At 40.5% G+C, this 27,173-nt stretch overlaps 1 protein-coding gene across 2 annotated transcripts in view; it reads right to left on the bottom strand.

Moving 5' to 3' along the window:
- Positions 1 to 25,573, bottom strand: part of mapkapk2.S (MAPK activated protein kinase 2 S homeolog) — a 46,588-nt gene extending 21,015 nt beyond the window's left edge. The window contains 2 exon segments of one of the 2 annotated variants that reach the window (NM_001094815.1): positions 25,058 to 25,292; positions 25,558 to 25,573. In NM_001094815.1, the coding sequence (NP_001088284.1) occupies positions 25,058 to 25,267 (210 nt within the window). In that variant the 5' untranslated portion in view covers positions 25,268 to 25,292; positions 25,558 to 25,573. 2 annotated transcript variants of the gene reach the window in all.
- Positions 25,574 to 27,173: the final 1,600 nt, after the last annotated feature.

Raw genomic sequence — 27,173 nt, 5'->3', positions numbered from 1 at the left:
GGTTATCTGTCACAAGGACCCTACATGCCAAACTGTCTTCTGCTTGCCTGGTGCTAGATTATTGGGAGGGGCTGGGGAAGACCTGATGGTCTTGGTACACATAGGTACCTGTCATGCTAGAGCCATCCTGCTCTGGCATTGCAAAGGGTTAACACTGGAAACATTTCGTTTTGGGTGCAGAAGAGAACCTTACTTAGAAACTTCTGCGGGGGGGGGGGACTATGCAAAGGTGCTATCCATATCTGCCTTATGAGATAATTCGGAGTAACACCATTTGGGCAAGGAAGCTGGGTGGTTCTTTTGATCTGTTGATCAAGGAAAGGAGCTGTGACACTAGAACTGGAGGAGGGACAGTTATGAGAAAATATATATTATAGGAAATTATCAATAGCTCCTCTGTCATAGGATTCACATCCTCATAACTTACATATTGGTTATGAGGAGATCACATGCTTCCTAATGATACCAAACAGGGACAGCCTATACCCCACCAGTTATGATGGATGGTTCATGGGAGATTGGAACAAGAGACACCCCTCATGTTTGGTATGAGTTTGATCGAGCACATATGGTCACACACATATCTCATATGGTCCTGGGCTCTCCTACCTCATGCATAAGGTAATGAGGGTAAGGGAGGGTGTCCCAGCAGCCCATAAAAAGGTGGGGAGATGTAACTATGTCAGCCATAGTTGAGTTGTTTTATTGTATTTTATTTTATTTATGGTTTGTATTTATGTATGTCTGTCTATTTGATAACATTTTTTATCTATACATGCACTGCTTACTTCTATATTATTAAATATAAAATCGAATACGTTTTGTCCTTGTGCTCTAAAGAACACTTCACCCGTATGAAAGCTTGTGCCTATGTGTATTAACTCTGTGTGAAAGTCATCTGTTGATGTTAAATAACCAGTACAGTTAGTAGGAGTGTGGTTGAATGTAATTTAACCCTTTGGCTGCTGAAGTTTGATGAACTAGTAAAAACTAACCCTGACTAATGGCTGAGAGATTGGTGTAGAGAAGAGTTCTTTGAGAAATCAGCCCAGTTCTCCAGAACCCCAGTCGACTACAGGCTCTTTGCCAGGGATTGGCAGCACTTCAATGATGGGAGTGCTGGAGGTGCTGTCTCTGTGATTTGTGTTGCCGAAACATGGATGAATGAGTAGCATGACTGAAAAGTTAATATCAGTGGCTATACTCTGTTTTGGAGGGACATAATACAAAAGGAAGATGGATATGTCTGTTAGGCAGAATTAAAAAGTGAATATAAAGGAGGAAATTATGTTAGAAAATAAGGGAGTTGAAGCCTTATGGGTGGAGATCTTCACTGATTTAAAGAGTCCAGAAAATTGATTGTAAGGTTATGCAATAAAACACCTAATTTAAATGAAGAGGAAGAGGCTAAGCTCTCAATGCAAATAGAAAAGGCAGCTAGTTCGGGGGGGGGGAACAATAATGGGGGATTTTATTATTTTTAAAAACTTAATGACAGGGGCAACTGCCAGGACAAATAATGGGAAGTTTATAAACTTGGTTGCATGACAATTTTAGGTCACAGATTGTTGAGGAGCAAACCAGAAACCATGCTATTCTGGATCTTGTGATATGAAATGACCCAGAATGTAAAGCAAACGTGCAAGTAATTTAACCCATGGGTAATAGTGACCATGATGTGATGTCTGGTGCAAAAAACAAATATACACAGAGGCAACAAGGACCCCTTTAGAGCATAGATTGAGACATTATGTTTTCTGCTAAAACCACAGAACATAATGTTTGTCATTTAAAATATTACATTGTTACTGTTCTAAATTTATTCTGTTAAGAAGTAAATGAAGAAGCACTAAAAACCAGCCTATGTGACATAATGACATGGTAATCAGCCAATCGCCACGCTATCAGTCCAGCCCCTAGCGTCACTGGTCTGCCCATGCACGTTTTCATCCAAAAAAAAAAAAAAAAAAAAGATGACAACCCTAATATAAACACTATAGTAAATGTTGTAAAATTAAAATCCAGAAGGCGAAGATAGTAAATGAGAAGCACATTGCAGCAGATGCTAAGACTAACCCTAAAAATTTTTAACACATCTTAATAGTAACAGATACAGTATAGGCAAATGTGCTAATTAGTTCTTTTCTTCAGTGTAAACAATAGAGTAGTCAGAGCTCCCAGACCAACCTCATAGCTGCACTGTTGGCTGAGCTCAAGCTAGTCAGTGGCTGACTCAGGATATGATTCATAAAGCTTTACTCAGACATAATGTGAACAAGGTGCCAGGGCCAAATGGAATACACCCTTGAGTACTAAGAGAGCTTCAGTTTTAGAGCAGCCTCTATTTCTGATTTTCTCAGAATCTCTCAAATCTGGTAGGATACCTACAAAATGGAGGAAAGCGGATGCAATTCCTATATTTAAAAAGGGACTGCGATTTCACCTTGTCAATTATAGGCCAGTAAGTTTGACATCTGTGATAGGTAAATTATTTAAAGGCTTGTTAAGGGATAACATTCAAAATTATTTTCCTGGTGAATGGCATTATGAGCAGTAATCAGCATGGCTTTATAAAGGATAGGTCATGTCAGACAAATTTGATTTGATTTTTTTAATGATGAGGTAAGATGCTTAACAGCAGGGGAGTGGTAGACGTGATCTATTTGGATTTTGCCATAGCGTTTTGATACTACACTAAGATCGGATACAGGGTATGATTGTTAATAGTACTCTCTCTACTTGGAGTAAAGTTCTTAGGGTGGTTACTTGGATTTGTCCATCAACTAAAAAGACCAATTTAAGCAATATAGTCTAGTGGAAGCTAGAAAAATGGGGGGTAGCTGCCTGTTTGGCCCTGCAAACAATGGATTGATTTCACTGTAAACAATGACAATTTTCTAACCTGACTGATCGATTTTCTGACCAATGACAAGACAAAAAATCGTTAGACACGCGTTTTTTTCGGTGCCCACTATCCTCACGATAATTTCATGGTTTTGTTGGCTTACACTACAATTGGTTGAAAAACTTCTATGGCCACCTTAAGAGGATGAGATTCAATGTTAATGAATGTAAAGTTGTGCACTTGGAATTAAAAATATATGCAAGTTACTTATACCCTTAATGGGCATGCCCTAGGAAAATCCATAATGGAAAAGGACCTTGGAGTCCACACAGATTATAAAGTTGGCTGTAGCAAGCAATGCCATTCAGCAGCTGCAAGGGCAAACAAGGTCATGTTAGGAGGGGGTTATTCTTCCACTGTACAGAGCGCTGGTAAGGCCCCATTTAAAATATGCCTTGGTCTCCAGTGCTGAAACGGGACATGATTGAATTGGAGAGGGTTCGGAGAAGGGCAACTAAGCTGGCAAAAGGTATGGAAAATCTCAGCAGAGGAAAGACTGCCTGGAGAAAAGGAGCGATATGATAAATATGTATAAATACATAAGGGGATCATATAATAATCTCTCTAATGCTTTATTAACCTGTAACCAGCTGACACATGGGCACCCATTACGATTAGAAGAAAGGAGGTTCTGTGTAAATATTCAGAAAGGTTTTTTTTTTACAGTGAGAGCTGTGAATATGTGGAATTCTCTCCTTGAATATGGTGTACTGACTGATACATTAGATAGCTTTAAGAACGGTTCGGATGGCTTTTTAGCAAGTGAGGGAATACAGGGTTATGAAGATAGCTCCTAGTTCCAGTTGAACCCCCTGTGAGGCAAACTGGAGAGGCTTCAGAAGAGATCATCTAGCAGTTAGGCAGATTATACAGCAGGGAAAATAAGTATTTAACACGTCAACGTTTCTCTCAGTAAATATATTCCTATTGGGGCTATTGACATTACTTGGGTTGGTACCGACATCTGGTAAATTTCATGGCAGTAGCCCCATTAGTAATACTTTAATTGAGAAAAAGTTGATGTGTACAATACTTTTTTCCCCCACTGTAATATAGGTTGAACTTGATGGACGTGTCTTTTTTCAACCTAACTTACTAAGTTACTATGTAAAAAGTATCCAATACAATATTGTAGACATTTTAATCTTATGAAGTTAAATCTGACATCCCAGACAGGCTCCACTCACCTACCATAAAGGCAAAGGTATGGAGCACACGGTGGTCCAGGAAGTTAAAAGTGTGTTTATTAAATATCCATTAAAACCGTCAATACATTACATGGATGTTAGATCACCCACACACTTTTCACGTTTCGTGGCGTCTCGCCACTTCCTCAGAAGCATAGGGAATCCCCACCCCCAACACCATTTATAAAACCAAGTTAGCCCCCACCTATTGAAAACATTTAACTGTTTAACCCACAAAGGGTAACATTACTTTCCCATATTGTTAATACCTGGTATCCACTCACCTACCACAGTGATAACTATTGCTTAGTTTGTCAAAACCCAAGGACTAGCCTATGACCAGCATTCTACTGTAATAAAAAATGGATTAAAATGATACAGAAGGTGTAGCACACAAACTCACATTGAAACCACTCACAACTTGCAATACATAAAGGATAAGAAAAGCTGAGCTGGAAAAGGTGACAGCTAATTTTATCATTTGACTTTACTGTATGCCTACATCATTCCCTTAAAGGAACAGTTCAGTGTAAAATTAAAAATTGTTGCTACTATAGTTAGACATCCAGTCACTCCAGCCTTAGATTACATTTTTGGCTAACATAACAGAACACAATTTCTTGCTTTTCAGCTCTCTTGTAGTCAGCGACTTTATTGGGGGCCACATGGGACATAACTGTTCAGTTAAGTTGCAGGTCAGATCCAAAAGCAAACAATTATGACCCATGTGCCTCCCCCTCCCCAAGTCACTGATTGTTACTGCCTGGTAACCAATCATTGGAAACCAAGAGAGCTGCAAAAACAGTAAGTAGTGTTCTGGCTGTTATGTTAGATATCCAGTCACTCCAGCCTTTATGTATTATTAGCCTTATATATTTAGCCAGTTTTATTTTTATACTGAACAATTCCTTTAACTAAAGGGTCAAGATAAATAAAAAACATTACCCAGTCAGCCCCTGTTGCACCTTCCAGCATGATGTAGAATCTTATTCCCAGTCTGTCCCCCAAAAACACTGTGCACTCCACCCCCAAGTCTTATGAGGGTCAAAAGCCTAATTATTTATGTACTGTGTTATCCAGTGTGACATGTCTTCCCTTTAAGGCCCAGCATTTAAAAGGTTAAAGAGGGCAGCATAAGCCTCTGTCCTTCAGTTATTTTTAGATTCCCAGTCAGGAACATTTCCACATTTCCACCAGAATCAGATATTGAAGTTATAGAAACTGTCACATCACAAAAGCAAGAACTTGACTTTAGGGTAATGTATTACTTTTTATCAAATAGGCAGTTCTGCTACATTATTATGTTGTTTTATTATATAATTCATCTATTTCTTATAGGGTAGTCATCCTAAGAAATAATTCCAAATTATTTTATATTGTGTGTGGAAATAAATCCAAATTATTTTATATTGTGTTCGTCAAGCAAAATGAACTTAACATACACTATAAATTTATTAAATCTTGTTTCCTTCATTCTTTAGGGCATGGACACACATGCAGATTTTTGCCAAGTTTTCGGCGCAGTTTTTAGAATAAAGAAGACCGCCGCGTAAATACATTAGTGGTTCAAGCGTAGGCAATGGCACATGCCGCTAGTGTATTTTAAGTTACCCTCTGTTTATTCTACTTCTGGACCAGGGATCTTGTCAACCCTAATGGAAGGGATGTAAACTCTTCTATCATAGGATATGCCCTAAATAGTAGATATCAATGTTTCCGTAGTACCTCATTGACCCGTTTACTACTACTACTGGGTAATCCTCAGGCCTTTATGTGATAAAAGGGAAATTCATTAAACATCCTGAAACAGGGGAATTTATTCCAACGGGGGGCCATTATACTTGTCTCTCACATTATGCACTGGGAAGAATACTGATGCACATTATTAATATACAGATCCATTATCCGATATGCTTGGGATCTTTCTGTTACACTCACTGAAAGAAAACAATGGGTCTTACATCATTGCAGCGTAGCTTTGCAATTTGGTAGTTTGAAGAGGAAAGACATTTACCTATTATGGATTCAACATGCCCGGATTTACCAGCCAGGTACCCCAAGATCAAATTCCCCTTGAACAGTCCATCTGCCCACACTCCCGTTTAACTCGTTCACGTCTGCCACCCTCCCACCCAGCTCATCTGTATTTGCTTACTCCTCCAGTTTCGGGACAAAGCAGCTGCCCCGGTTCCAGGCCTTTGTGGCCCTTCCACAAATCTGGGCCTGGGATCTAATTTTAGTACAGGTATCGGACCTATTATACAGAATGCTTGGGACCTGGTGGTTTCTGGATAATGGATCTTTCTGTAGTTTGGATCTTCGTACCTTAAGTCTACAACACAATTATGTAAACATAAAATAAACCCAATAGGCTGGTAATGATTTCAGTGAGGATTAATTATATCTTAGTTTGCATCAAGTACAAGGTACTGTTTTATCAATACAGAGAAAAGGGAAAAAATTAAATATAGATTATTTGGATAAAATGGAGTCTATGGGAGATAGCCTTTCTTTAATTCGGAAATTTCTGCATACTGTGTTTCCTTTAATTCTCTAAAATTTCTAAATTGACACATTTGGCCCCACTAAGCTGAATCTCTGTTTTTCTTTAGTCAGTTGTTTTAATTGATATAATAGTTGCTATATTTGTTGCTAATGTTTCACAGTAGCATCTGTGAAATGTAGCAAACTGCAATAGTTCTGCAAGAGTCTACCCCTCGATTACTGAGCTATTACTGAGTCTGTACCTAGATGAAAGTTCAATTTTTCCAAAAATAAAAAATACAAACCAACTGGAAAGAGACTATGGTGTACTATCAGAAGTCATCTGTTGTCCACCATAAGCTGTACCACAGCTTCAATACATCATTGTTTTGATACATTAAATGTCGGATGCTTTCAACAGTCATTTACAAATAAATTTGAAACCAATAATCCATGTGAAATTATAAATCAATGGAAAAATTAAGATTGTCTACAAGAGGAAAGTTATAAGTAGCTTTCAAAGGCAATATTATGATAGATGTAAAAAAAAAAAAAAAAAAAAGTTTAATTTCTGGTGTCAGTATCTCTTTAAAGGAGTTGTTTATCTTTGTGATAACTTTTAGGGTCAGGGCACACAGGAAGATTCAGGGAGATTTGTCATCCAGCGAAAAATCTCCTCTCTTTGGGGCGACTAATCTCACTGAACTGCCTCCCCTGCCTTCCCGCCAGCAGGGGTCGAAAAATGAATCTCGCAGAGTGCCATCCATCCGTCGATTTCAATTTTAGCCGGTGGGAAGGCATGTGTGTGCCCCAACATGGCTGCTCGAACCAGGAGCTTCCTCTGTTATGGTGGCCTAGATCTGGCAGGGGGCATTTAGAAAAAAAAAAAAAAAAAAATACAGTTACCCCAATTGGAGTGCAGGCTCTATTAGCCCACACCTTTGATTTGGGATAATATATATTTTTTTTTTAACAATTCTTTTATTGTGCAATTATAGCAATACAGTCAGACAGTTATATAATAGCATTGCATCTTTGTTTTCTTTTACACAAACCAATTAAACAGTTCTTACAAACTTTAACCAGCATGATGTCATCATTCACTTACAGGTCATTATATTTCCAATTAAATATATATAAAACTGAACAGCATAACATACAAGTACATACTGCTACTGTGGTTAACCCACACCCATATCCTCCTCTGTCCATGGTGCCCAAATTTTATTAAATTTCTCTGGACAACCCCTCCTCATATAAGTGAGTTTATATAGGGGGAGCGCACTGTTAATGAGTTGCTCCCATTCCTGAACCGTTGGGCCTCTGCTAGATTTCCATTTCAAAGCTATGGCTTTTTTAGCATACATACATAGAGTGATTAGAAGCGTCCTCTGTGCCCTGTTCTGGGAGATCTCCCCAAGTAGATTCAATATCAACACCTTAGGATTCAGTGGCACTGGGATACCAGTTTTTGTACTAATTATTTGATTGACCTCCCCCCAAAACCTCAGCATAGCCGGGCAGTGCCAAATCATATGCATAAAGTTCGCTGGCGAGTTAGAACATCTGGGGCATTCATCCCGCAAGTCCTGGTTCATTTTTTTTAGTCTGTAGGGAGTAAGATATATTCTATGCAAATAATTCAATTGGGTCATTTTGTCCCTGCTGCAGATAATCCCATCCAAACTCAATTCTAGTATCTCCTCCCAGTCCTCCAGAGTAAGCCCAGGGATATCCTGCTGCCATCTAGTCAACAGTTTAGTAAGTGAGGGGCTACCAACTCTAATCAATTGGGTGTAAAAGTATGAAAGAGGTTTCCGAATAGCCTCTGAGCTGATATCTACCTCTATTTTCCTGGGGGTAGTGTCTGGTGGGCCGGTCTTAAATTGGTTTTCTATAGCATGCCTGAGTTGTAAATACCTAAAAAGCATAGGATTAGGGAGAGAGAATTTCTGTTTCAAGTCCTGAAATGAGCTGAAGTTACCATCAGGCATAACATCTGAGAGGTACTTAACCCCATACCGTGCCCATAGCTGCGGGTCCGGTATAGTGCGGAGATGTTGGAGTCTGGGGTTACACCACAGTGGGGAAAATGCTGAGCAGTGCGGTTGATGCTTGGGGTAAAATTGCAAAACAGTGCGCCACACCGCGATTGTGGTGGCCATTAAGGGTTACAAATTCTTAGTAAGGGAGGTACCTCTATACAACAGATTCTTTAGTCCTTCCCATGAGCCCACTATTTGTGCTTCCAGAAGCGTTGCCGCATTAGTGAGGGAAGGGGTAACCCAGCTTTTTGCCCCCACCAATTGCGACGCTAAGTAGTACCAGTAGAGGTTAGGAGCCGCTAAACCACCCTGGGTAATGGGGAGCTGCAGAGTGCTCAGAGCTAACCTGGGTGGAGCACTGTTCCAAAACAGGGACAACACTATACTCTTTAGTTTGGAAAAAATAGCCTTGTGTATGCCAATCGGGGACTGTCAAAATACATATGTTAGTTTCGGAAGAATCAACATCTTAAACAAATTAATTCTACCCAAGAGGGTAAGGGGGAGATGAGCCCAAGCTTCCCGTCTTTCCAGCATATATTTGAGGATGGGTTGTACATTCAGCTCTACATATTTCTGGAGGTCCGAATGTACCCATATCCCCAAGTATTTAAATGTTTCCACCCACTGAAGACCATGGATATTCTGAGGTAAGTTCGATGGGAGGGGTCAATGGGAAAAATCACTGATTTAGACCAATTGATCTTCAGCCCTGAGTACCTTGTGTGCATATTTATTATGTCGAGTGCCCCAGTGAGAGCATGATTTGGATTAGGAAGATAAAGGAGGGTGTCATCAGCGTACATAGAGATAATTTCCCTACACGAGCCCAGGTGCAAACCCTGCACTTCTTGCGAAAGTTTTATTCGACAGGCCAATGGTTCCATGGCAAGAGCGAACAGAAGAGGGGACAGGGGACAACCTTGCCGAGTGCCCCTACCTATTGCCAAGGCCTGTGACACCTTGGTATTGGTTCTAACCTTGCCCACCGGTAAGTAGTAAAGTGCCTGCACCCATTTGATGTAGTCCATGGGCACCCCCACCCTCCTCATTGTGGCCCATAAATAACACCATTCCACCGAATCAAACGCCTTCTCATTATCCAATGACGCCACTACTCTCTCCCCACAATTATCATGCGCTACCGAAATATTTGTAAATAGCCGTCTGATATTAATGTCAGTAGTACGACCCGGCATAAAGCCCGTCTGATCCGGTGAAATAACTGTGGCCAGGTGTGGTGCCAGCCTAGTCCCAAGAAACTTTGCCAGTATCTTGGCATCCACATTAATAAGTGATATTGGTCTATACGAGGAGCATTCTAAGGGGTCCTTGCCTGGTTTTAAAATCAGTATAATGAGCGTTTCCCTCATAGACTCCGGAAGGGGTGCCCCTGTCCTTACAGCGTTATACAAATTTACTAACAGAGGGGCTATTTTTTTTACATTTTGCTTATACCACTCGATGGGAAGGCCATCTAATCCTGGAGTTTTTCCCCCTGGGAAGGCTCCTATCGCCACCTCCACTTCTTCCTGTGTAATCGGCTCAGCTAACTGTACTACTGTACCTACATCGAATTCTGGTATATCTGTGGCAGTTAAGTATTGATCCACCTCCCCATCCGTTACTGTCGCCTTGGATCGATAGAGATCCTCGTAGTAGCTCATAAACCGTTCATTAATACCCTCTGGAGTGGAAACAATAACTCCAGTTGGAAGTTTTATTGCTGGTATAGCCATAGAACCACCCACTTCTTTGGACAATAGAGCCAGTAACTTCCCATTTTTATCACCGAATTCGAAAATATTGGACCTTTGATAGAGCAGATGTTTTTTTGTAAGCTCAACCTGGGCCAGCTGTAGCGCCTACTGTTTATCCTGCCACAGTTTTTGAGTTTGGTCAGTTGGATGTGCCACATATCTAATCTCGGCTTCCTGCACCTCAGCAGTTTTTTGCACCAGATCTTTTTGGTAGCTATCTGTCATCGCCTTAATATTACTGATAAACTCCCCCCTTATGTAAGCCTTAAAGGCATCCCAGGTGATTTGCGGGGAGACTTCTTCCCCGTTAATTGTCAAAAAATTGTCTATACTAGTTTGAATGGATTCCTGAAGTTGGACATGTTTAGCCCAATAGGGACTCAATCGCCAAATCCTATCAGCTGGCATTAGCGAGGCCGACATAGTGAGCAGAAGAGGGGAGTGGTCAGATATGCCACGTGTAAGTATTTCCACCTTCTGAACCCATTTGTTAAACTCTGCGCACCCTATCGCCAGGTCAATTCTAGACATATTATTGTACCCAGGTGAGTAACATGTAAACTGCCGCACCCCCGGGTTACGTACCCGCCATAGGTCAACCAATTGAAAAGTGTTCAGCCACCTATTTAAAATCGCTGAGGAAAGTCTGGGGGGATGAAGTTTATCTACATCCGCATGAGCTATCGCATTAAAGTCTCCCATAAGAAGTACCGGGGTCACTTTGATGGTTAGGAGCTTGTTGGTTAGTTCCTGTAAAAAGGCATCAGTTAAAGGGGGGGGGGCATACACATTAATCAGCGTAATTTTCTTACCCAATAAAGAGCCTTGCACAATTATAAACCTTCCAAGCCTGTCAGAGACAATTGTTTCCGTTACAAAGGGGCACGATCTACACAGCAGAATAGAGACCCCCCTAGAATAGCTTGAATACACTGAGTGATACATCGCAGTCAACCAAGGCTTTTTTAGGGACAGCGTTTTCCCGCCCACCAAGTGAGTTTCCTGTAAGAATATCAGTTGGGGTCTATGTCTACGTATAAAATCAAAGACTAACCTTTTTATGGCATCCCCCATACCCCTCACATTCCATGATAAGATTTTAACCGATGCCATAGTACTTCAGTTTCCTATCCATTACCATATTAGATACCATGAGTATGTGTCTGTCAAACCACAGTTGTAGAACTATACACAACCTTCCGCTACATGTGACATCAAGCAACAAAACAGTCATAACTAAAAACCCTTCTCCCCACCCCCACCCCACCCACTGTATAAACATATTACAAGTGAGTTTACTGCCCTTAACTGAAACAAGCCTTAACTTTGACGTGGGGTTAGTGTCCGCACAGAGTCCAGTCCAGGGGTGCCCACCAACAGTCCACACCGGTGCCCTCCAACCTGGGGCAAGGTAGTTATATCTCTAGTTTGTCCCGATAGACCGTAATTTAAAGACCATTACCTGTCCTGCGAGAAGACATTGATGTTATCAAGTAGAAATCCGAATAAGCGCCCGGAGCCACTAAACCCAGACAAAAAGAAAAAGGGGAGCCGGAGCCATAATGCCAGTGACAATCTCCCAGAAGCTGTGCGCGGGACCTCCATATTCCAATCTGCGTAGAAAACCTCATCAGTCTCTGCGTGGGGAATCGCGCGGTCTCTCCTCCATCCATTGTATGACCTCCTCCGGCTTGGTGAAGAAATAGGCTTTACCACTGAAATTGACCCGCAGCCTCGCCGGAAACAACATGGCATACGGTAGTTGCTTCTGTCGCAGGAGCCGTTTTGCCTCAGTAAATCTCGCCCTCTGTTTCCGAACCTCTGTAGAGAAGTCGGGGTATATGGAGATTCTTTGATTTTCATAGAGAATCTCTCCTGCTTGTCGAGCCGCAGCCAGAGCCGCATCCCTATCCCTATAATTCAGCAAACGTGCTATTAGAGGTCGCGGGGGGGCGCCTGGCGGAGGTGGTTTCCCTGGAACTCTATGAGCCCTCTCCACTGTAAAGGCCGAGGAGAACGTCGGTTGGCCAAAGGTGTTAGTAAGCCACTGTTCAATGAACCTTTCTGTTGCAGCCCCTTCTGCTCTCTCAGGAAGTCCTAGGATCCTGATATTGTTCCTCCGGAGCCTATTCTCCAAGTCATCCGCCTTAGTCACCAGTAAAGCAATATGTGATTCTGCAGCAGTTAGGCGGCTTGGGATAGGCCGAGTATGGTCTTCCAGCTCACTGATCCTCCTCTCTGCTTCCCCCGTTCTCTCCCTGAGCTTTTGCGTGTCATATTTTAAGATCGCAAAGTCAGTTTTAAGCTCATCAATTTTCCCCATGAGCACAGTGTGATTAGATGTAATGGCACTGAGAACATCATTGAGCATGGGTTCTATAGGCCCAGGGCTTAATGGGGCCTGGGGTACTTGCTCAGGCGATGTAGCCGTGCCTGGAGCGTCAAATTGCTGGGAATCAGGAAGACTAGACTCACCCTTAGCTGATCGCTGAGTCTGTGGGTCTCTTACAAATTGCGCAAGCTTTTGTGCTGCCACATCACGAGCGCTCACTGTGCGGTCGGGTGTCTTGCTGCGTGCAGACTGATCGGCGCCATTTTGGTTCGGCATGGTGCGTCTCGATGTTTTCGATTGTGCTGCGCCTTTGCTCCGACCTCTCCGCACCATCAGGAGTTGCAGTCTCCTAAGTAAGGTACTTGCCACTTGGCAGGGTTGCAAATTTTACCGGGGATCAGCAGGATTTTAGCAGTATATGGCGCCCCAGGTCGGAGCTCACACGGCACACGTCCTAGCCGTTCCCCATGCAGGCCACGCCCCCTGGGATAATATATTTAGCCAACAGGTGCCCTTTAAAAGTGAACCAACCCCAAATATTACCACACATTTTGCTGCTTTATATGAGCCTTGATAGTCCTTTAATGTCAGAGTAACAGGATAGGTGAATTAGAGATATAAATAAGGTAGTTTGAGCAATATAGTTCTGTAGAAGTTTACGTGACAGCATTAAGTTCCCCCTAAAAAGCCATATAGGTACCGGTATAGTATCCCTTATCCGGAAACCCAATATTCAGAAAGCTCTGAAATTAAGGAATGGCTGTCTCCCATAGACTCCATTTTATCCAAATTTTTTAAAATGATTTCCTTTTTCTCAGTAGTAATAAAACAGTAGCTTGTACTTGATCTCAAATAAGATATAATTAATACTTATTGGAAGCAAAACCAGCCTATTGTTTTTATTTAATATTTAAATGAATTTCTAGTAGACTTACGGAAAGATCTGTTGTCCGGAAAACCCCAGGTCCCAAGCATTCTGGATAACAGGTCCCATACCTGTATATTTAAAAAGTAGCAATGTTCCCTTGTCTTCCTCTAATTCAGAGAAAACACATCTCTTCATCTCTAAATAAAAGCATCAGTATAACAGCCCCTGAACTTAACATATAAAAGGTGGATGGAAGAAACAGGGAAAAACACAGAAAAAAAAATAAACTTAATAAAAAGGTAGGAAAATAGAAGAAATCTGGAAAACAGAGCATGAATATAATAGAGAGAAATTTAAAAGAAAATCAAAATAAACGTTGCAGGTCAGGATGAAATAAATCCTCATTTATAAGAAACATTGAGAGCGGAAACAGAAAAGCACTAAGATGCTGATGTCATCTAGAATCACGTAGAACTGAAAACAGTTACATGAACTCTGTGTCACTCGGACTGTGGTATCAACAATGCAGCTCTGCCACCAGGGCCGCCATCAGGGGGGGACAGGGGGGACAAGCGTACCGGGCCCGGGCATGAAGGGGGGCCCGGCAGCGCTGCATTTTTTTGAAGATCCGGGCCCCCCTTACGAGCGCCCGAGCCGTACGTCTTGCCTCTTCAGTGCCGAATGCGGAAGTGCCGAAAAGCCGAAGCCGATGCGACGAAAAGACCCGAAGTCACGGAAAAAGCCGAAGTCCCGAAGTCACGAAGCGCCGAAAAGACCCGAAGTCACGAAAACAGCCGAAGCCGAAGTCCTGAAGCAGCGCAAAGACCCGAAGTCACGAAAACAGCCGAAGCCGAAGTCCTGAAGCGGTGAAAAGACCCGAAGTCACGAAAGGAGGCGAAGTTGAAGTACTGAAGCCATGAGTTCAATTCTACTGAACACCAGTTTGTGTTTTTTTTTTTTTTAATCCCCTGGCCACCAATGTATTATTTTAATATTCTATAGGCCCCTGCCACCAATCTTTTTTTTAAAACTTTTGTTTTTGGGGCCCCAATTTTTTTTTTAACTCGTAAGGGGCCCCTTGCCACCATTGTTTTTCTTTGGGTTTTTTTTTTAAAAAAAAAATTAATTTTCTTTTTGGTGGCCCCAAATTTTTTTAACTTGTAAGGGGGCCCCTGCCACCAGTTTTTTTTTTTTTTTTCAAAAAAAAATTATTTTTTTTTTAAATTTTTTTTGGGGCCCCAATTTGTTTTTAACTTGTAAGGGGGCCCCTGCCACCATTTTTTTTTTTTCAAAAAAATTTTTTTTTCTCCAAATTTTTTTTTTGGGGCCCCAATTTGTTTTTAACTTATAAGGGGGCCCCTACCGCCAATGTTTTTTTTTTTTTTCAAAAAAAAATTAATTTTTTTTCAAATTTTTTTTTGGGGCCCCAATTTGTTTTTAACTTATAAGGGGGCCCCTGCCGCCAATGTTTTTTTTTTTTTTTTTTAAAAATCAATTTTTTTCAAATTTTTTTTTGGGGCCCCAATTTGTTTTTAACTTAGAAGGGGGCCCCTGCCACCAATGTTTGTTTATTTTTAGTTTTTTTTACATTTTTTTTGTTGGGGCCCCAAGTTTTTTTTAACAGGGGGCCCCTGCCACCAATGTTTTTAAAAAAAAAAAAAATTTAAATTTTTTTTTTTTTGGGGCCCCAATTTTTTTTATAAGGGGGCCCTGACCATCAATAGCTTTTTACAACTTGTGTGGGGGGGGGGTTACTTTTTTAGCGCTGATGTCTGTGTGGTCTTTTAACTGCGATGTGGGCGGGATATGGGGCGGAGCTTGGTCGTCAGTGTGGGCGGGGCCCAGGGGGCCCCAAAAATTTTGTTGTACGGGGCCCCGTGATTTCTAATGGCGGCCCTGTCTGCCACTACTGAACCCTCGGATGGCTGTAAAGCACTAGTACAGTGTGAACCATTTGCTAGTGAGAACTAAATCATTTCCACTCTTTGCCAAACTATGTGCTAGCGAAACGGTTAAATCTAGTGCGTCATTAAATATGGCTAAACCCTTTACATAGAGGAGTATCACATTTTACAAGCCTGTGATCTCAAATGACTGGGAAAATATGCTAAAGAGAGGACGACAAACTGCTTTCTGCCCCGCTGTTTTTAGCAGCGTCTTCTTAAAAACATTTCCATATTAAAGAAGTAGTAGACCCTCTTATTCAAAAACAGTTCAATGGATATTGCTTGGGTTGAACAAGCCTTGCCTATTGTTTTAAATTGCACAACAAAAAAAAAATCAATGACATACATATATAAACTTGTTGTAACTATTCTAACAGGGTGCATTATACAGGGGGGATTATAGATTAGAGTAGTGCCGCAGAAATACACATACCACTTGTTGTAGTGTCGGGTGCCAGATGTAGCCTTGTCTGCCCCCTTTTTTTTTTGCACAAATAAATCACTTTGCTTTCAACTGAGTGCCACTTGAATATTTCTTCATAGTCAGAAATCCCAAATACACTGTCTGATGAGTATCTTTCACAAATGATCAGTGGGTGTGGCCTAACCTGACATACCAGAAGCACAACAGAATGCCAGATACAGGCAGAAAATGCAACAACTGAAAGTACTATTCACTGGGTCTTTGGTCAAGCAGCTTTGGTAAAGTTTTCACCCATCAAGAACAATTCAAACCCAGCAACCATCCAGCTATAAAAAATACATAAAGATACAACATTTGTACATATTTGTGTAGCCTAGGAATGAGGAAATAAAAAGTAATAAAAGAATAATAGAAGAGAAGTCACATGCCAACTGTCAAATTTTAATTGCATACTTTCTACATACTTCCTGTATGAAACATGGCCAGATGAAGGTGTTTATGTAAGATTATTATTGCCAACATGTATTTAAAAGGCACCAACATAAAGAGGGCCCTGTCCAAAAAAAGCTTACAGTCTAAGAGAAGAAGGGATTGAGACACAATGTGGGAATAGGCAAAATGATTAGTAAGCAAGGTGAGAGATGTAGAATAGGATCATGCATTTTGAAGAATACTGGGGGTCATTTATAAAGTTTGTGCAGTGCATTTTTATTCGCAAATGGTTGTATTGCCCATGTTTTTTTCTGAAAGCTAAAATATTGCACTGATGTGCCCAGTTTTCTGGTTCTTGCAAATCTGCATTGTGAACAATTTTTAGCAAATGGCTTGCAAATGAGCCAGGTGTTTGCGCGAGTGCGCCGTGAAAATAGCATTTACAGAAATGTAAATTCGCAATTTGTGAAGCTCTTTTGCAAATATTTTCTCTGCCACCAACGTTATGGCTTAACTCAAGCGCAGTGCATTCGCAATTTGCAGGCAAAAAAACAATTTGCACATTAAGTACACCACTCTTATCAAGCTTAACACACAGGGCACATATAATCACTGTGAGAATCATTCTGCCCTGAGCGAAGTTTATAATTGAGGCCCACTGAAGTTATGCTAACCTAAATGAAGGTAAGCATCGCTAAATGAATGGGAGAAATTTGGAGAGACCATGGGAGCAAATGCCATAGAAAGAGTGCAGTTCTTGCAAAGTACTGAAAGTATGTGGGGGAGTAATGAGAGTTAACCCCACCCCACATAGCCCCCTCCCTCCTCCCCCAGGCTAATTGCCCCCCCCCGGGAAATGCCCCATACTTTATACTTACCCCTTGTAGCAGATTCTGGCAGCAGACTTCACGGCATCCATCTTCCGGGTCTTCGGTAAACTGACTGTGAGATTAGCAATCTCCATCAATTTCGGTGAATGTGCAGTTGTCACAAGCCGGCAAATTGCTCCAATTGCGCATGCGCCGACATACCGATCTCCCAGTCAGCTTACCGAGGACCCGGAAGATGGATACCGTTAAGGCTGCTGCCAGAATCTGCGACGAGGGGTAAGTATAAAGTATGGGGCATTTCCCCGGGGGGTAGTTAGCCTGGGGGGAGGAGGGAGGGGGTCTACCTGGGGTGGGGGGGTACGGGTTTTTTCCCCACAGGTTGAATTCTCCTTTAAGGAGCGTCAGTAGAGAAGTGGTTTGGCGAGTTTCTAGAGAAATTCTCATTCAGAGATGTAGGTTGTGGCAGAGTTTGAAAGTAAGGTCATTAGTTTGAATTTTATTCTGAATGGTTCTGGAAGCCAGTGTAGGGATTGGCAGATTGGCATGACAGAGGAGGAGTGGTCGCTGAGGTGTACGAGCCTGCCAGCAGTGCAGGTATGGGACCTATTATCCAGAATGCTCAGGGCCTGGGGTTTTCCAGATAGTATAATGTGAAGGTTGGCAATCACTCACAACGGCAGCTTAACTGCAATTCAGCTTTTTATTATGTTAACACATTGTTTTCCACGGTTTTCCAGATAATGGATTTTTCCATAATTTGGATCTAGTAAATCTAGTAGAAAATCATGTAAATAAACCAAACGGGCTGGTTTTGCTTCGAATAAGGATTAAGAATATCTTGTTAGAATCATGTACAATGTACTGTTTTATCATTACAGAAAAAAAGGTCATAATTTTTAAAAATTTCGATAAAATTGATTCTATGGGAAACGGCCTTTCCGTAACTGGGTTTATGAAAAACGGATCCCGTACCTGTATTCATTATGAGAAGTGACAGTCTCTGGAAGGGAAGATCAATTAATTGAGAGTTACAATTGTCCAGGAGTGTTATCATGAGAGACTGAATTAAACAGTTGGATATGAGGAGTGAAGGACAGGGCAGAATCACAGATAACCTCAAGGCAGGGGGCCAGGGGAGACAGGGTGATAGAAGAATTATTAACTGTGATTGACACGTCTGGGATTTTATCAGTGTTAGATAGGGGAAAGAGAACCAATTCTGTTGTAAACAAGTTTAATTTAAGGTAGCCTTGGGACATCAAAGCAGAGATAGCAAACAGGCAAGAAGAGACCAGAGTTAAAGGAACTGTAACACCGAAAATCAAAAGTGCTTTAAAAAAATGACAACATAATTTACTATTGCCACGCACTGCTAAAAATTGTGTGTTTGCTTCAGAAACACAACTATAGTTCATATAAACAAGCTGCTGTGTAGCCATGGGGACAGTCATTCGAGTAGAGGCTACACAATTGATAACAGTTAAGTTCTTAAAAATCCCATTGTAGCATACAGAGCTTATCTTTTATCAGCTGTGTATCCTGTGCCTTTTCTAGCTTTGAATAGCTGTCACCATGACTACACAGCAGCTTGTTTATATAAACCAAAGTTCTTCCTTTAAGAGCATGGGTTAAGAGTAGAGAAACAGATCTGAAGAGGTTACTGATTAAGCTGGCCATAGATGCAAAGATATAGTCATATGAAAAAGTTTTATACGATTTTTGGACCGTATGTGCGGATCGTCGCAACATTTTTCGTACCATGGAGATCTGTCGTTTAGTCAATTGGACAGGTTAAAAGATTTGTCGGCTAATGATAATATCTCTGCATGTATTGCCTATCTGAGAATATCAATCGGTGACTGTCACTGCTATTTGTCCGATTTAACTTTCATACGATTGCTGTCACAGGCAGAACATCATCTGATTTGTTCTTTTACTACTTTATTTAATCTGAATGGTTAGTAGCAGGTACCATAAACAAACTAGGTTTTCCATTTTTGATCAGATTTTCATTCTACAAAAAGATCACAGCAGGTGTTCAAACAAACTGTAAGGCAACAAAGTGACAGTGGTTACCATTGCTACCTTGCAGCATTAGAGTCACCAGTTTGAATTCAGCCATGGCACTACCTGCTTTTCCCTGGGTCTGCATGGGTTTTTCCTTCATTGGGAGAATAATATATAATCTCTGTAATGTGCTGCAGAACATAAAGGGTCCCCAACCTTTTTCACCCGTGAGCAACATTCAGATGTAAAAAGAGTTGGGGAGCAGCACAAGCATGAAAAATGTTCCTGGGTGGTGCCAAATAAGGGCTGTAATTGGCTATTGGTAGCCCCTATGTGGACTGGCAGCCTACATGAGGCTCTGTTTGGCAGCACATCTGGTTTTTATGCAACCAAAACTTGCCTCCAAGCATAGAATTCAAAAATAAGCACCTGCTTTGAGGCCACTGTGAGCAACATCCAAGGGTTTGGAGAGCAACATGTTGCTCACGGCTATTGGTTGGACATCACTGATCTAGATAAAGATTAATCATATTGTTTCATAATAATATTTGGCCAGTAAATGTAAAAATTCAAAGAGCCTGACAACCTTTCGGCCAGACTAGCTGATGAAACACTTGATAAAAGCCACAGATAATTCATATCCACATAAGCTAGAATGTGTAGTTTAAAAAAAGGTCTATTTAAAGGCACAATGTTTTCACTTAACTACACCCTTTTATAAACCCTTATCCCTTTTTAACATAAGCTTTGAAAATTGCCACCTTTCATTACAGGGTATACTACAGATGAGATTTTGATCAGAATTTCTGAGTCGGACTTTACCTGACATACATCATCCTACAAAATCTCCTGTGTAGTGATCCCACCCCACTTGTATCCCCAGCCAGGCTGAATGGCTACAGTTTAAAGCTCCACATGTCTTTCAGTCTTATTGTTAAGCCAGTCACAGTCATTGCTCTAATTGTCTAATAACAATGTACATAAATAGTTTTTCAAGAGATTTCATGACTCTGATCCCAGAAGTATATCTAAAATCCCTGTGTAAAAAAAAAAAAAAAAAAAACAACCTTTAAAGTAGTTAAGCAAATGATTGCTTTCAAAACTACAGTTCTTGCACAATATTTAACAGTAAATTCAGGTAGAGCAGACAATTTTTTTACAAAAGTATTTCTATATTGCTACAGTTACATAGTAAAAACTTACTTAAAATATATAAATAAATATTGTATTTGCATATATATATATATATATATATATATATATATATATATATATATATATATATATATATATATATATATATATATATATATATATATATATATATAAAATCCGAAAAAATGAGGTGCACACTGGGAACTTTTGTTTAGTTTAAAAGTTCATTTTATTAAATATAGGTTAAAAAATGTATAGGTCAACGTTTCGGTCTGTTCCTGAGACCTTTATCAAGACCATTAACACACCATAAAACATATTGTCCATAAATAAGTAAAACCAATTAGCACTCACCCAACCCCGTATCGCCCCTTGGGACATGTGATGCGTAGTTCCGCCCCCTCTCAGGGGTTAAACCTGTCACCACCTGAACCACATGAAAAGAAAGAAACAAGATCAATACAAAATTGTCATTATATACATAATAACTAAATCGCAGACTTTTTACTCCCGCACAGGATATATTGCACTTGTAACAAAAAAGAGTAACAGTGTAACCCCTATCTTTGTTGCAAAAAAACACAGAAGAGAGCAATACTCATTCAGCCCTGCTGGTGCTAAAGTATTCAGTTTCTTGATCCAAAATGCTTCGCGTTGTAACAGCATTTTAGATCTATCACCCCCTCTCCTGGGAGGGGGGGATATGGTCAATCGCTATATATCTGAAGGTAGGTACCCTATGACCAACCTCAAGAAAATGGTTAGCCACCGGTTTATTTGTATGGCCATCTCGAAATGCTGTGCTTATTGCAGAACGATGACCATCCATTCGCAGGCGTAGGGTTTGGTCGGTTTTGCCCACATATGCTAACCCACATGGACACGTGATCATGTAGACCACATGGGTTGTGGTACATGTAATGTGATGTCTTATTGCAAATCGTTTGCCTGTTTGTGGATGTAGGAAGCTGCTGCCTGGTGTCATAAATCTACATGAGGTACAGCAAGGGCACTTAAAACAACCTGGTTTGTTGTTACTCAACCATGTAACTTGGCGTGTTTGATAACATTTTACTGGATCACTTTTAACAAGAAGGTCTCTCAGATTTGTGCCTCTCTGGTAACAGTTCATAATTATGAACTGTTACCAGAGAGGCACAAATCTGAGAGACCTTCTTGTTAAAAGTGATCCAAGACATCACATTACATGTACCACAACCCATGTGGTCTACATGATCACGTGTCCATGTGGGTTATCATATGTGGGCAAAACCGACCAAACCCTACGCCTGCGAATGGATGGTCATCGTTCTGCAATAAGCACAGCATTTCGAGATGGCCATACAAATAAACCGGTGGCTAACCATTTTCTTGAGGTTGGTCATAGGGTACCTACCTTCAGATATATAGCGATTGACCATATCCCCCCTCCCAGGAGAGGGGGTGATAGATCTAAAATGCTGTTACAACGCGAAGCATTTTGGATCAAGAAACTGAATACTTTAGCACCAGCAGGGCTGAATGAGTATTGCTCTCTTCTGTGTTTTTTGCAACAAAGATAGGGGTTACACTGTTACTCTTTTTTGTTACAAGTGCAATATATCCTGTGCGGGAGTAAAAAGTCTGCGATTTAGTTATTATGTATATAATGACAATTTTGTATTGATCTTGTTTCTTTCTTTTCATGTGGTTCAGGTGGTGACAGGTTTAACCCCTGAGAGGGGGCGGAACTACGCATCACATGTCCCAAGGGGCGATACGGGGTTGGGTGAGTGCTAATTGGTTTTACTTATTTATGGACAATATGTTTTATGGTGTGTTAATGGTCTTGATAAAGGTCTCAGGAACAGACCGAAACGTTGACCTATACATTTTTTAACCTATATTTAATAAAATGAACTTTTAAACTAAACAAAAGTTCCCAGTGTGCACCTCATTTTTTCGGATTTTTGGATGCAGCAATGGACGGTAGCACCTGGGTCACTCGCGTGGAGTAGTGGAGTGCTGAACGATTTGGACTATATATATATATATATATATATATATATATATATATATATATATATATATATATATATATATATATATATATATATATATATATATATATATATATATATATATATATATATATAATAAACAAAAGCCATGAATATCTTGTAAATTATATCCTTAGAAACGGTGAGTTCTGATGTCATCAGTTAGAAACGGTGAGTTCTGATGTAATTTCTGTCACATGACTCACTGAAACTTGTGTATTATAATAAATAAAGTACCCCCAGTTGCAAAATATGAGGATATTAGGAGTTACCTCAGAGTTCCATGACCTGTATAAAAATACTCGGCCTTCGGCCTCGTGTTTTTATATGGTCACGAAACTCCTCGGCAACTTATAATATCCTTATATTTTACAAGAGGGGGTACTTTATTCACTATATAAACAGAGCAAGCAATGCACTACAGTCCCTGCAGTAACAGAAATCATTAAAGCACTACACTTGAGTCATTAATAGCCTGTATGCAAGTTTATATCTGTGACAGGTGTCATGTGCACTGCCTGTAAGTAGAGCTGATTGCCTCCGACAACTGTTGAGTACACCCTGAAGCTGTCAATATCACATCTGGACCTATGTAAGTAAGACTGAGACCATAGCAACACGAAATCTGGCACAAACACATACCACACAGTCAAAGAATGCATTTCCAAAAAAAATTACAACATGCATTACTCAAATGTACCTTAATGTTATATTGTCTCATTTGTATAGAGTAACCTTGTAGAAGACAGAAGCCCATCTATACAAACATGTTATGCAAAAGGCTTGGGGAACTGATTTACTTTGCACAAATTGAGGGGACTAAAAAAATGGTTTCAAAATACAGCAAGACTAGTGTCACACAAAGTGTTTTGCTGTGCCAGAGGAGAACACACCAATCCTCTGCCTTAATCCCTAAATTTAGTAGGCACTGGTGGGAACAGCATCCACTTTTTGGTGCACAGACATGAAAGATTTCGGTACAAAATATATACAATGTTTGTGCATGGACAGGAAGTCAGGACTAAAGTGGATCAGTGTATTTATGCCAGCAGAGAAAGCATCTTGTGTGACAATAGCCTAAGGAGTAAATGTGATGTTCCTACTTCTGTCCATGTCAACAAGTATCACTGGAATCCAAAGGCAAGCTGAAAATCACCATACACACTCACAGTTTACAAAATAGAGAGGAAACCACCTCACAATCAAATGCAAAAAGAAATCTACATTACTGTATTCACAATAAAATGGGCTTTTGTAAAGACAAAACTCAATCGGGAGAGTCATCTGCAATGATTTAAGCTCTTCATATTGTCTCCCAAAACGCTAACACTTATTTACTATGGGGCATGGAGTGCAATATCATGTTTGTCGTAGTGTGGGGGAGGGCAATAATCCAGGAGCTGGAACTTCCTTGCAATAGTCATCAGTAAAGGGGAAGTAAGCCGTTTCTCTTATCTGACTTATGATAAAACCAGAGAGGCAGCAGTACCAGAAAACCCCATTCACATTTCTCTTTCAATTTCTTTTGAGAATAATTACTTCTAGTAACATTTGTGGCAATGGCGGTTATGAATAAAGATACCAATTCAAAAAGTAAATAAAATTGCTTAAATTTTTTACCCAGGGCAAGTGATCCGATTTCATAAAAAGGTGGTCCGGTACATTTGACTTTCCTTGTCCATTAATGACTACCACAGTTTAGGTTTATGCCCCACATTTCGCCGGTGAAATACTAAGTATCGTGTTTAAGTGGCGAAATCTGCTGTGCGTTTCTGAACCTGGACAAACGCAATGGTTCTGGGTGCGGGCGAAGTAAAGGGCTGATTTTTCACAAAGTGGAGCTAAGTGGGGGATCAACCCAGTCCCTGCTCAGTTCCACATTGTGTAGCCAAATGAAGGTGGAAGCTGTACTTGTCAGTGCAATTTTACTGAGGTGCGTAAGGAAGAGGATCCACTTCTCTCAGCCTGCAACCAAACATAGGCTGAGAGCAGTGGAGCCAGCTATATAAATAATGGAAAACATACTGGCTCAATACAGCCTTGTTTGAAGTACACTGATACAAATCACAAATATTCTCAATGAGAACAACGAGAAGTGCATGTTGGGAAAAGAAACCTACGTGCTGAAAAACACATGAAAAACGCATGCTGAAGTTCGCGTGTGGTTTCAGTGGCGTAATTACGCCAGGCGTTTCTTTTTTTAAAAACGCAATGTAAAAACGCCATGTCTGGCCTTGCCCTAAATACATACAAAGAAAGGGTAACATTTCAGGCCCTTTATCAAATCTTTTTAAACAGTGGACAGCTGAAGCAATTTTTTTTTTTTCTTTTTTTTTTTTTAGATACCCTCATTTTTAGGGGGTGGGTTTCTAATCTGTAAAAACAAATTAGGGTTTAGCATTCAAACAAATTTGAGGATCATCACTCTGAGCCCAAAGATTATGGAATTGGTGTATCCCCTAATCATAAACTTTTACACCCTGAATAGAACTAGCCTTCCAATTTACATTTTGTTAGAAGGTTTTAGTGAATGACAATTGGACTTCCATAAATAAGGAGGTTGACAATACCAGCCATCTGTTCCTCATTGTCACTTGAAACAATATTAAGGCATCACATTACAATGGAATATTTTTTCTTTACCTTCATAGCGAACTTGTCTCCAGTCTTCTTACTGAAGATCTCTAGTACCTTTCCGTTGATCCCTAGTCCCAAAACCTGATTAGTAACTTTGTAGTCATCAGTTATGGCGTTCTTTTTGATTTGAAGAGTAGACTTGAGCTGCTGCTGTTGTTGTATTGGGGTCTGGTTTAGGGCTGGAAGGTTGGGAAACGGGATGCCAGGATTCATCATCTTAGATCCAAATAGTTCTACAAAACTGGGAAAGACAGCAGAGTTCAAAATACTGAAGAAGTTCCAAAGAGACTTAAAAAACAGTCACGTGATCGCTAAATAATTTGAGAAGGACAGATTGGGTCTTTCAACTGTAGAAGCTTTTCAGAACGGGGGCCCGAGCTTTCAGTTTAGTGGACCTGTGAGAGGGGATCCCAGTCACTGTACTACAGATGACCCAACAAATTTGGCATCGGGAGCCCCAGTCCGAAATCTTTTCAGAACGTCAGGGAAAGAACACTGCCAATTACCCAACGTTCCAGCGCGGATCACTTCCACGATGACGTCACAGCCTCGAACTCGATCTGAGTCGCCGCTCTTAAAAGGGCAACACACACGTTCTTAAAGAGGAAATGCCGCCAGGGTTAGTCAGTTTTAGAAAAGAACAAGAAGCTGGTACAGTGAGTCACGTGGGCGCTACGGCGACGAAAGTGTATGTGATATGTAAAGGTTGCGCTGTAATTGTGTAAGTCAGAGTAGCTGATGACGTATAGAGTTGCCAAAATATTCATTTTCAAGAGGATTGCTCTGTTTTGCTCTTTGCTTTCTAGGAAAAAAATGGCTGTTGGGAAACACTGGTTAGTCCTAGTATTTCTTCAAGGGGTTGTTCACCTTTGAGTGAACTTTTAGTATGATGCAGAGAGTGATATTCTGAGACAATTTGCTTTGACTTGTTTCGCTTTTAATAGAGCAGCTCTACAGTTTGCAAGTTAACTAATCTGGTTGCTAGGGTCCAAATTACCCTAGCAACCATGCTTTGATTTGAATAAGAGACTGGAATATGAATAGGAGCGGAGCCTTGACGGGGATAAAAAGTAGCAATAAAAATTCATTTGTAGCCTTACAGAGTATTTTTTTTAGAGGGGGTCAGTGACCCCCCACCCCCCATTTAAAACCTGGAAAGATTCAGAAGAAGGCAAATTATTAAAAGACTATATCAAATAAATAATGAAGATCAATTAAAAAGTTGCTTAGAATTGGCCATTCTATAACACACTAAAAGTTAACTTAAATGTGAACCATCCCTTTAACATCGAATTAACCTATAATACTGACGCAATGAATGCCCAAACCATGTGCGTTTTTTGCCCTCCAATTTGTGCATGTATATTATCCGCACACAAAGACTGTAAGCTCTTTGGGACACGACAGGGACCTTCTTCCTACTGAGTCTCATACCTTTTAATTTTTGTGTATTTATATTTCTCTATTGTATTAATTATACTTCTATACATCTTCCTTATGTGTTTATGGAGCCCTGGAGCAGATTTTAAAATTCTATCTGGCCAAGGAATAAATTACTACATAGCACTTAAACTCTGTGTCCTTAGAAGAGCTTTGTGTACCATGTATATGTATTGTGTTTATTACATACTTTTGTTAATATTGTACTTTTTGTTTATGTATTGTAGGGCCCTGCAGCTCCTTAATGGCGATTTACAAATGAAGTTATACATACATGCATGTGCCATAGCCCTAAACCAAGCCTTTCAGTTTGACTAAATGGGAAATATCACATACCTCTAAACATTTTGGAAGTAAAAAGAGGGTCAAAAAAATTTTACGCACGTAGCGCAGTGAATTTTATGGACCACGCCACTTTCTGTGGCCACACCCCCTAATTTCCATGTTAATTTTACAAAATTTGGCAGGTTATTGTATTGCCCCAGGTCATACCATGGGGCAATATGAAAAAAAAATGCTTGACCTGCAGTGTCCCACATGTTACCAGGGTCAGCAAAAAGCAGGTCCTGGTAATTTTAAGAAATTCCAAGTTTTTCAGTGTAGTGCAGACATCTCAAATTCGCAGTTCCTCCTCCATTCTGTAGCAACAGAAAAAAGTTTATGCAGGGGGATAAGAGGGGGT

Source organism: Xenopus laevis, chromosome 2S, assembly GCF_017654675.1.
Source record: "Xenopus laevis strain J_2021 chromosome 2S, Xenopus_laevis_v10.1, whole genome shotgun sequence".
Taxonomy (NCBI): domain Eukaryota; kingdom Metazoa; phylum Chordata; class Amphibia; order Anura; family Pipidae; genus Xenopus; species Xenopus laevis.
The sequence above is the reverse complement of the archived record's forward strand: the minus strand, read 5'-3'. Positions and strand labels throughout refer to the sequence as shown.